The sequence below is a fragment of the Mya arenaria genome, chromosome 6, assembly GCF_026914265.1.
Source record: "Mya arenaria isolate MELC-2E11 chromosome 6, ASM2691426v1".
NCBI classification, from domain to species: domain Eukaryota; kingdom Metazoa; phylum Mollusca; class Bivalvia; order Myida; family Myidae; genus Mya; species Mya arenaria.
In genome coordinates, this window is record NC_069127.1 from 42,714,277 (window position 1) to 42,726,890 (window position 12,614).

Below are 12,614 nucleotides of genomic sequence, written 5' to 3' on the forward strand. Positions count from 1 at the left end.
TTTTTGCTTGGCACGTGTCGGTCAGTTGGTAGACCACATCTTGTCCGATTGATAAGGCGAGTATGCTTGAGACTAAGTTCCTCGAACTCTAAAGGGAAGTTGGTCAAGACCAGCAGATGACCCCTAAATGATTCGAGGTCAGTAGGACAAAGGTCACGATCGTTGTGACAGTGGACACAAAAAGCTTGTCCGATTGACAACTAGAGTATGTTTGGTCCCACATTCCTTAAACTTGGCAGTAAGTTTAGGTTTATCATGACAAGTAGATTTTGAGGTCGAAGGTCAGATCGAGTCGCAGCTAATGTGGACACAAAAGCTTGTACGATTGATTACTAGAGTATGCTTAGGCAAACGGTTCTCAAACTGTGTAGGGGAGTTGATCATGACCTGCAGATTGTTCTATATCTATGGAACGGACTATAGATAGACTGACCACGTGATTGGCCAGAGCCCGCGGAGCCCGGCACGCTCCAGCGTCAGTCATTAACTATAGCTCGATAGGATAACATGCAACTGTAGATTGTGTATTAAACTGTTAAATAGACATAGCCTTTTGTACTTGCCTTCACCCTTGTGTTGACTTTACATTAGCACTACTACAAATATAAAACACAGATGACCCCTTGATTTTGAGGTCAGAAGGTCAAAAATCAGGACCACACTGACCTTGAACGAAAATCATCGTCACCAGATTATACTTATTTTATGCCGGTCGGGACGAGCTTAGTGCGGCTGTCGAGAGTATGTCAAATAGGAGGTCGCGGGAGTTGTCGATTCGTTGAGGAGATTGTTCCCGAAAATGGGAGCTTCACTGACTGAGCTGAATAATGAAGATGAAGTTTATTTGAAAATCAAGTCCTTTATTTATCTTGAAAGCAAACACACACACACACATATATATATATATATATATATATATATATATATATATATATATATATATATATATCAATAAACACAAAGTACAAATAGATGTTACAAATACTTAAACTAATTTGGGGAAATTAGCATACAACTCGCTTTTAAAAATGCATGTGAAAGGTTAACTGGTTGACAACATTTCATATTACAATTAGTTTAATTTAATAATTGTTTGTTTAATAACTTTAATAAAATGAACTTTATAAATACTTGCAAACAGAAATAACATCTGTACATTTCTCAGTGAGTTCATATTTTAAGACAAATAATTGAATAACATAATTTCCACATAATTCAAACTTGTTATTATATGAATATAACTTCTAAATGTTTTAACAATAAATTCACAAAATATTAAAACTATTATATTTAAAAGTACTTTGATAAAATAAATTGAGTTAAACACAAAAAAGTAATATATAAAAATAATGACAACATACCTGAATAATGAAGATGAAGTTTATTTGAAAATCAAGTCCTTTATGATTTTCAGGACACAGGCTTCATCTTAAATACTAAGTTTTTAACAATATGATACAGATCTCAGATTTGATAAGCATCATTAAGTCATTAACTTGTCAGTACAAAAATTCTAAAATTGAAGCTGAGTATCCTGAGGGATTGTGCTACTGTTTTGAAGAAAAATATATGATAGGTTGACATCAATTAAGGTAATTAAAGGAAACCACTTAGCCTAAGGTGGCCAAATTATTAAACTTAAAAACAAGTTAAGAATCTAAAAAGATATTTATTAACTGCCAAAAATATTATACAGGCTGCAGGCATTAATATGTTTACATGATGTATAGACATGCAAAGTTCGAAAAGGAGTTTTAGTCATAATAGTTATTCTTAAACTATATCTAAATAAGTAATTCTGAGTTAAACAAAATACACATATTATCCAAATAAAAACAAATATTTGTAATTACAATTATCATGTTTACATAAATTTATATTTAATTTATGTAGCAAAAATGTGGGGCATAATACTTATATAATAATACCGTATTAATGCTTACACCTGTTATAAAACAAAGTTTCCGGGAGTTATAAGTAATTTCATAATTTTACTTTGAACCTGTAATTCTTCAACTCTCATGACATCATTTAGAACGGATCAATAACTATTTCAACTATCGCAAACTTCAAACTTGGTGGAGACGTTGGGTACTGCCTTAAATTAACCCAAATACATTTTATGCGAGATGACTATATAATCGTCTGCCATTAGGGAGGGAGGCATAGATGTTTAACAAACATATCTTGTGCTCTTATAATGGCTATCCGTCCGAGAGGCCCAAACGGGGAGCAATTGTCACGTAACTGTGACAGCTCTTTTTTTATTAGATTAAGAACGCCACAGTTAAGAATTTAAAAAGAAAATAATTCAAAACTGACATAAGCTCTGAACTAATAGAATGCTTTCCGGGGTTTTAACAAAAATATTTTATATGTGTTATAGCAGGGCTTGCTAAAAATAGTTTATGTCCGGCAAAATTTGTAAGAACTAGTGCTTGAGTTGTTGTTGGTATTGTTTTGTGTGTTGTTGTTTTCAATTCTGACTATTGTATTATAATTTCTTTGAGAGTAAATGAGCATATATATGTACATGCATGTAGCGTTATATTATATTGATGTTGCACATTTGCAATCCTTATTTTCATTTTTTTCATTTTAAATTCCGAAGTTACTTGACCGTGTGTCTTCCTGATTAAAAATGTGCTGAGTTACTTAACTGCAACATTGCAGATTGCGGATTCTATTATATTTACCACTACTGTGTTATGCTTTTGTTATGGTTTACTTGAAGACTTTCATGTTATTTGCTGCCAAATTCCTATCAAATTTAACTTTCCAAGTCATATCAAATGTTTTATGTTATGACGAATATCAGTGCGTGTGACAGGTACAGCTCCACCTCCACCACCCTGCCCCACTATATGTGCAATTCAATATTTCAATAAGTTTGTATGCATCTCGAATTAGGCCTGGTTAGCTTGTGCTTAATTTAGTGTTCTGTAACCATTAAAACTTTCTTTTTGGTCAATTATTTTCTTTTGGATCAAAAGAATAGGTGGCGCTCCTGTAAAAAGTTTGCAAAGTTGCTGAGGCTGATACTCGGGTAAAGATTATACATTTCAACTTAAAAAACATGGTATAAGTGATAAAGTTGTGATTCCATGTAATGTTTAATACTATTTAAAATATATTTATTTCGTTAGATTTGCTGGTATATGTTTCTTATTCAGTTTCGACTGATAATGTGTGTGGGTGTAGACTGTTTATTGTCAAGCGGTTAATCACCCTATTTGTCATTGTTGTACATGCCTTTAGGGAGTGTTACCTCTCTCTTTCGTTTAATTCATGAAGACTGAGGTGAAGTTTTCATGATATTATGTAGCTAAAGATCTTAAGCTTACACATTTTCCAGTTTAAGATAAGATTAGCCACAATAATGCATGTTAAGGGAACTTTTTTAACATTTGGATGTGCATTTTGTTCCCTAATTGCCACAAGTCTGATCCATACCAATGTAAAATATATTCTTCAATTGTAACTCCACTATACTTAACACTTCACTGTTAAATAAAAACACAAAAGTTACACATTTTAGCTTTTTTATTACCTTGAGCCAATACCTTTCTCTTATTACACTTAAGTGTTTAATGAAACACAAATAATTAATCTAATTCAGATCGACTTCTGTCAACAAAGCATCGCCATTTTGAACCTTTCTAGCAGGTGCCCATTATCTTTCCACTCAATATACTTAGCGCTGGGATCTGTCATTCTTGGCTTGGAAAACAACAAGTGGGATAATTATGGACACATAGAGTCGCCAAATAAAAAATCGTCAAAAACTCTGAAGTGGCTGTTTATATGGACTAAGATAAGACTTGCTCTCATATAAGTAAAACTGTATATACATATTCTACTGTATTACAGTTCTGAACCTATTATGATATTAATTAATTGGCTGTAATTAATTCAAATTCATATCCAATAACATGACTTTCAAATAAAAATATAAACAGATGATCATTTTGAATAATATCATGGAGATCTTGGAATTTACTTTCAATGGAGGGGTGGGTGGGAAACAACATATGACATGTACCCTTCTCCTCAGAACTGAAATATATTTGCTCTAAATTTGTCAGATTAATTTATAACACTCAAGACAGTTAAAGCTTCATGAACTTAAATTTGTTTTCATTCCTTTACAGTTGAAGTTCATCATGAAGGCCTTACTGCTCTTGCTTGCCCTTGTAAGTCTTGGTGGATGTGTGCTTGTGGAGTGGACAGCAGATGAGTTCTTCAACCCTTTGGAGGAGCCAGAAAAGTGTGGCAGACATGAGAGCAGTCCTTCATACGTGTGCGACCCTAATGGCATAATTACTGTTAGACAAGGTTTGTGTTAAACTTTTTTTGCTTTGATTAAACCTGTTATTTACCTGTGAGGATATCTGTCATTGTGATATTTTTTACAGCTTATTTACTTGCTAACATTATGATTATGTTGAATTCTAAATTGATAAAGTAGTAATGTAATTTAAAGTCCGTTTTATGCCCTGCATTGTGTTTCTTTTCTTCTTTGTAAATGGTATTGACTACATTTTCTTTGCAGCCGACTTTTTGGACCACATCCTGTTGAACATGCAGAATGAGACTGATTGTCCCTGCTCTACAAACAACTGTGAAAGTCGAGCACACAGTAAAGGCTACATCATAGCTATAGCCCTGGTCAAGAAACTTAAGAGACCTGACAAGTATGAATATTTGTGGCAGCATAGTCAGAACAGTAATGTGAAACAGTAATGTGAAAGATTAAAACTTAATAAGAAACTGAAATACTGTCTGGTGTGTTTGTTGTGTAAATATTTATTGCAATATTCCAGTCTAGATACAACTTATCACTATTTGTTTGACAAGCTTTATTACAAAGTCTAAACAACATGTGTCTGTCATCAGATAAACAATTTTGATGAACAAGCCCGACTCCTTGCCATACTGTTTGCCTTTGCAATTTTCAACCACTGCATTCAAACTTTGACATATAAAAATATAATATTAATAATTACTTTGAAAGTAATTATTGATATTATATCAATATATTATATTAATTTCAGTGTCCCCGATAATGAGATGGGCCGAATGGGACTTGCACAAACATTTGTGTATGATCTGCAGCGTAAACACTGGGTCTGGGGAAAGTGTGATGAAGTGACCATCATCTTCTTCTCAAAGGATGATGGCATTGTATGTCTTACTGGTTTTTATGCCCCCGAAGGTGGGCAATATTAAAATTGTACTGTCAGTCAGCCTGTGCATCCGGCTTATTTTCTCCTGTCCTGACTGTAACTTTCTCTTGTATGGACAGATTTGAAATAACTTGCCACATGACAACATGTGTTCAACATATCAAGACAACATGTCTCGTGCAAGACCTGTGTCCCTTCCTCTATGGTACTCCGGAATGGATCACATGACCAGTCATAGAAATTAGACTTTTAGATGAACAAGCCCGAATTCCTATGCTTTTGCTTGGCATCACATTTTCAAACAAGCCCTGCTATATAAAATTCAAAATTTGAGCAAGCCCAGAAGACATTTTACCAGTGAAGGGCTTGTGGGCTTGTGTTAATTTTGACCACTGCATGACATTCGAAATACTGCTCTTTTTATGCAATGAAGCAATCCTCAGCATATTTCTGGTGTGCAAATTATTGTCTATTAATAGAACATTGAAAACTCGAATTTCGAGCTTTATCCACTCACAAATTTTTCATTTTGAAGACTGATACAGTGACCATGCATGGGTCAGGTGATTTTTCAAAACATCAATGAGAGGTAATATTTTGGTGTATAATCCACTTTTTCATAAACATTCCTTTTTTTAAAGCACATTTCATGGCTTCTTTTTTCCATTTCTAAATGATCTTTGAATCACACTTTAGAACCACTTCGGGGGGCATTCATCGCTTTCTGTGACAGCTCTTGTTTTTCATTCACTTTAGTTATTAAGATATCAGACTGTTCAGGCTTTCATAGTAAGCCCTATTAACCGGCAATGAATGTGAAATTCTGATGTCTAGTAACCGATTTTATAATGTTTGGATTAGTATCATTTAAAAATAAGTATCATTTAAAATGGTTCTGTTACGTTTGCTTATGAAGCTGTTATATTTAGATGTTAGTTTTTGCAGTGTATTTTGTTTTTTTATGTACTTCTGTAACTGTGAAATATTATTATATTTTATTTCATTCATGATTGAGATTGGTAATTGAAAACACATGTATAATTTTTAAAGGCAATTCCCATCAGTTAGTGAAAATTAATTTCCCAATTGCTTTTCAATGGCAGAAACTCAAGCTTAAGGTATTTGTTATATTCATAAGTTCTCCATATGTTTGTGCTACAGCTGATGACAACCACGGGTGTAACCCCGGCACGAAAACTGACTGGAGAGGTTACCAATTACATACAGAAGGAGCTTGTGAGATTCTTCCAGAAAGGCGGGAATGTAGGACAGGGTCTCCACTACCTGACTATCAACTACAGGTACTGTTACAGATGCACTCTCACTCCCAAATAATCAGTACAGCAATTTAGCTTTAACTGTTTAGATTAAAGATATGGAATAATGGAGTGTGTACTGTAGACTTTGATAATTATGAGGGGGGCCGTGGATTTTTGCTATATTTGTGGTTCCCTGACATCAAGAATTCAGATCTTTTGTTAATAATAATCTTCCATGTTTAATGAAACAATTCATAATCATGCTGTCTAGTCCAATTTTGTCCCATGAGCCATACATGTGATAATTTCTTGGGTCGATTCCGGGACACTCGTCGTAATGTCAACGCACACTAGGGGGGTTCGGGGGCATGCCCCCCCCGGAATTTTTTTTAAATGGGGAACGTCTGTGGTGCATTCCATAGCATATCTGGGGCTATTTTAGTCGTTTTTAACGTCGAGAAAATGTACCTATTTTGACTGTCAAGACGTATTTTATACCTGACATGGTTGTTTTTTTTTCTGCATTTTCTTGAAAAAATAAAACCACCAGATATTTTCCCAGGCTTTAAATGAAGTGGTAACCAGGAGGATATGCAGTCTACTTTCGGTTTCATCAAAACAGGAAATAAACAACTATACGGGCACCTGTTTTCCCGCGCTTTTGAGAACATGCGTTACGAAATATTTATTTTTTCATCACATTTAAAACGTTTGCAATTAATGACACACAATATTTTCCAGACGATAAAGAAGATTTTTCAGTCGATGAGCTTTTTTCCGTTTGGAGATGCATATAATTTTGATAGAGACGTGTCAACAATCAGCTGTATAAAGCGATCACGTGACTTACCATGGTCACGTGATTAAAGCACTCTATATAACCGTCTGTAAACCCCATATCGTCAGTTTTATTTCGGCGTAAAAATACACACGATAGTTCGGAAACGGTCAAAACACTAAAATTCCTTGTTTTCCGTGTTTTAATTTTGTTTTTTTTACTCATTTTGTCACTTTCTTTGAACTTACCTTCATGCTCGTTTGTTGGTAAAATGTGTGAAAAATATCAATTCATCAATTAAAAGCTATCATTCATAAGACCAAACAAATCCATATGAAAACAATGAATTAGTATACAAGAACCCTCCCCCACTCGTTAAGCACAACAATAGGCCGATAGATCAATTATCGGGTGATTGACGATGACCTCGACGACACACGTACCAATTAACGGATTAGTGTCAACATGTCCTGTGTTTTACGACCAGTGTCCCGGACAGGCAAAATAGCTGACTTACAATGGTAAAATTAAGATAATCGATTCCGATTCCGAGATTTTTTTTTTCGTTTTTTTTTTTTTTTATGACTTTCCGGGACAAACATGCACCCTCCGTGACTCCGTGACAGAGATACGATTTCCGGGACAATCCCGGACGTCCGGGACGTTATCACATGTATGCATGAGCTGTGCACATCCCTTCTCTAGTGTTTTAATAAAGTGTTAGATTGCCAATGACGTTCTGTACACTCTTGGTGTCAGGAGAGCCCTAATAAGAGTAAATAGAAAGTTTTGCTTCTGCGGCAGGATGCTTCACCCACTTTGATCCCCATTGGGGGCATACAATGCCACCCAAACCAATAATCAAAATGGTTTCAGCCCTTCAGCTGCCTGGTCAGTCTTACCCCTAAGCTTGGTCTGATTGGCACAAACTGTTTGAAGTTGTAACTGTACAAGTTCTTGACTGATTTTTAGCTTGAAACTATTGGAAGAATAAGGAGAGCTTTACTACTCATCCTGGGGTCGGCGTCATACCTTGGTAAAGGTTTTGCATGTAAGCACACATAGGTTAATTTCTAAGCAACTGCTTAAGGTATTGCATTAAGACTTCATACAATGGTACTCAACCATCCAACCTACTTAATTAACCAAAAAAGATAACTCTAGTTTGCATTTAATGCAAAAATTGCCCTTTATTATTCGACTTAGAAATTCTGGTTAAGGTTTTGCGTGCAAGCGCACATAGGTTAATATCTCAGCAACTACTTGAGGTATTGCATTGAGACTTTATACAATGGTACTCAGCCATCCAACCTACTTAATTAATCAAGTTAGATAACTCTCTTTTGCATTTAATGCAAAAAATTGCCCTTTATTATTTGACTTAGAAATTCTGGTTAAGGTATTGCATGTAAGCACACATAGGATAATATCTCAGCAACTAAATGAGGTATTGCATTGAGACTTTATACAATGGTACTCAGCCATCCAACCTACTTAATTAATCAAGTTAGATAACACTAATTTGAATTATTTTCAAATAATAGCCCCTTTTTTATTGATAATTTGACATAAAAATTCTGGTTAAGGTTTTGCATGTAACCAGATTTAAGTCACTATCTCATCAAAAATATCATGTATTGCTTTAAAACTTTACTCACATGCTCCAAACCATTCAACCTTCTAAATATTTTCAAGTTAGAAAACTCTATATTTCATATTATATAATGTTTGCCCCTTTATTATGCCACTTAGAAATTCTGGTTAAGGTCTTGCATGTTAGCATACTTAGGATAATATCTCAGCAACTTCTTGATGTATTGCATTGAGACTTTATACAATGGTATTCAACCACTCAACCTACTTGAATAACCAAGTTAGATAACTGTATTTTTCAAATAATGGCCCTTTATTATTAGACATAGAAATTCTGGTTAAAATTTTGCATATAACTGCATTTATGTAAATATCTCAGCACATCATGTATTGCATTGAAGTCTAATCTAACAGTGATCCATGCATGTTTCGCCAAACCTTTTCAATCCTTACACTGAAAAGCGGCGGAAAAGTTGAGCGCGCTATCTCTGTGACAGCTCTTGTTTGTGTTGTAATATCATTCTATTTAAGTTTTATTTAAAAAAATAAATAATAGAAAATGAAAAATATAGGGTTTAGACACTTAGCCATACACAACTATTGGCATTCACATGTCCAACACTATCAATACGGCCATGCTGCCTTGATCTAAAAAATAATTGGGTTACAAAACAAACTATCATATTTATCATATAATTATGTTATAAATTAATTTACCAGAACTATGCATAAATCCAAAAATCTATAAATACAAAAGTACGTTCACAGCTCAATGTGTAAAATAGGACTACCAGTACTTAATAGTGAAATCTTAGCCATGTGAAAACAGTGAATACAAAATAATGTAAAAAAAAATCCTTCTTGATTGAATTAAAAACAACCTACTTAAGTTTCTTAACCATGGTCTTTCTTCACTTTAAAATGTATCCTATTCTTATTTCTAGTGATCCAATCACAAATTTTTCAGTCATATTTACAATGTTGAATTATAGAAGGATTCAATTTTATTTTGACATATACATGGCTTTAATCTTTGTATAATTTTTTATGTGTGTTTAACTGTAATGAGAATATGCTTTATAGCACAACCTGACATGTGATAACATGACAACTGTCAATGTTACCAGCTTGAATTCTGACAGTTTAATAAACATCAAAACAAAAAGATTGTTTGTGTTTCAGGCATGTTTTAGACAACTACAAGTACTCCCCTGTGCTATATGCTGACACACCCATCCATAGCACTGCTGCCATGGCGACCATCTCCATAGCAACCAGCATCATCACAACATTACTCGCCATTTACTTCTGCTAGATCAAAACATTGCAATGTTGGTTTTTCAAAAAATAGTTATTGTGATTTTCACATGAATTACCAAATACTATGAATTTAATTCAAGATTAACTTTAATGAGATTTGATATGAACATGCTTATGCTATGAATTCATAAATTGTTTTGTAAGAAGCTTTTAAACCAGAAAATCTAGTTGCATTTACATGTAGATTTGTTATGTGTAAATACATGTATTGATGGATTCCAACCTTGATTCAAAAAGTTTGAACTTTATTTGTAAGTCACGGTTCCATATTGCCAAAAATGTTGGGATATACTTGAATTGTAAACATTGTATTGTTGAATTTTTTGGGTTTTTTATCAGGGTATTTTGAACATTTTAGTTTGCTACTTCTGTGAAACTTACACTTTAAATATCAACAAGAAGATGCTACTTTTGTATCTTTTATTATATTTATGCTTCAGCAATATTAGAATCTCAGCATGCAGTTTTGCTTATTGAAGTTTTTGTACCCCATACAAAATAAGATTACCCCTCCAAGCATTGTCAGTTTTAGGTGGGGTTTCCAAATATTTCAATGCCATTTCCTATTTGGGCTGCGTTCAGGGGTATTTATCACATTCAGTGATAGCTTGAGATGTCCTCCATGTGGTGACAATGAAACTGTTTGTTTTCATTTAGAGATATTTGATAAAGATTTGAACTGCTTACTTGAAACTGAAATCTCAACCAGAAGAAAACCACCATTGTATTCAGTCTCTTAAGTGTCAGAATACAATGTAATTGCCTCTTATTTCGTCGTATTTAAACATCACAACAACAATTGATCACTTGATTAATAACATGTTATTTTGGTGGTTAGTTTTGGGATTACATGTACCTTGTTATTGATTGAGATGCACTCTAGTGAGTATTTGTACTTGTAAGTTAGGTACTTGAGCTAGCTGAAGTACTTATTCGTGTTTCCACTTATATAAAGGATTTCTAAGTACTTAATGACGTTACTAGTAAATGTTAAATAAAGCACTTTACCTATGTATGATTATCAGTCTGTATAAAAAAATCACAATATTTCAACTATTTAAATTATCATTAAATTTGGTTACAAAAATAGTGTTCAATATTTCACTGACATGGAATATAAAATCTAAATAGTTAAGAGTTATTTTTTCTTGAGGTTATAAATGTATTAACATGCTACTTGTTGTATATTGTGTCCATTTTATGTATACGGTAGATTTCTAGAGCTGAATTATATTTATGAAAGAAAGAGAGTTGTAGGAGATGAGATTTTCAAGAATGTATGACTGTTTGCCTGTCATAAATGAAACAATTAACCATCATGTTTTGTAGTTGCCAGTTTTTGTGCCATTTAACTTTCTTGTTGTAATACAGGTGTTCTTATGTTGAGATTGAGAGCTTTTTAACTTTAGACTATTGTACAGTTATTAATGCTGATTTTTTAATGGGATCTAAGCCCCTTTACACTGCTTTAAGCATGAATCCCTCATACTGAAACAGACGCCCTGCTTTTTTCAGGTTTGACAATTATCGGCTGTTAGGACCCCTGGTTATGCCTAGGTTTACCAGTAGAAATGTACATGTATACATAAAGCTGAACTTTTAAAGCTGAATTTTTACCATGCATCAAAGCATAGGGATAAACTTTTTTAGCTCGTCTCTTTTAAAAAATAAATAAAAGAATATTGTCATAGTCGTTGTGTCATCATCATCAGCATTATGATGCAAAAGCCTTTTCCATATTCAATTGAACTTGGTGCATATGTTGCCAGGAACACTACGCACATGTTTAGCACGACCCATAACTCTAGCTGCGATACTGTTGAGTTATGGCAAAAAAGATGAGCATTGGTATTTTCTCTGCAGCGCTCTTAAATAAAATAACTTTTTTTTAAGTTAATTAATGATCAACCCTCATAGATCTTCTATTATTATGATGTGGATTGTTTTATTTAGAGTTTACCTAAGGGTTGATTTCCCTAGTGTATATTGATATAATGGTTTGTTTTTATTTTACTTTTTTGCATGGTATACCGATTATTTAGTATGTAGTTGTTTTGATTGTTGTTTGTATCTGTTGCTTTTTTATTATGCAATAACCGTTTATAGAAGCTTTATACTTTTTAATAAACGTTTTTATTAAAACACCTGGTTGTTTCTGAAGTTCAGTGCCATCTTACCCCTATTACAAGCTGAATATAATGACAATTTACATTCGTCTACAGCTTTGTCTGAAATGGCGGCGTTGACAGATCTACTTTTCATGATGCATACCCACATATATCACATTTATGATTTTAGCTCGTGTCTTTTGAGGAAGATAAGTGACAGGTATTGTCATAATCGTGGTTTGGTTGTTGTTGTCAGCTTCGTCGGTGCCATCGTACATGAACTTTAACCTTGGACTTGACTCAAAAACCATTCAAGATATTTCAAATGAAACTTTATGTACGTGTTGTTATATAAATTGTGCACATGTAC

The 12,614-nt window shown here is 33.7% G+C and overlaps 1 protein-coding gene across 4 annotated transcripts; it reads left to right on the forward strand.

Moving 5' to 3' along the window:
* Positions 1-2,997: 2,997 nt before the first annotated feature.
* On the forward strand, positions 2,998-12,280 carry LOC128238482 (uncharacterized). 4 transcript variants are annotated; one of them, XM_052954444.1, is made up of 7 exons: positions 3,000-3,046; positions 3,620-3,666; positions 4,152-4,335; positions 4,553-4,694; positions 5,055-5,184; positions 6,348-6,487; positions 9,999-12,280. In XM_052954444.1, the coding sequence occupies exons 3-7, from the start codon at positions 4,164-4,166 to the stop codon at positions 10,129-10,131; spliced, it is 717 nt and encodes a 238-aa protein (XP_052810404.1). In that variant the 5' UTR covers positions 3,000-3,046; positions 3,620-3,666; positions 4,152-4,163; the 3' UTR covers positions 10,132-12,280. The 4 variants fall into 4 exon arrangements, with proteins under 4 accessions (XP_052810403.1, XP_052810404.1, XP_052810401.1 ...); XM_052954445.1 differs by having other exon boundaries at positions 3,019-3,079; XM_052954443.1 differs by lacking the exon at positions 3,620-3,666 and having other exon boundaries at positions 2,998-3,046.
* The last annotated feature ends 334 nt before the right edge of the window (positions 12,281-12,614 follow it).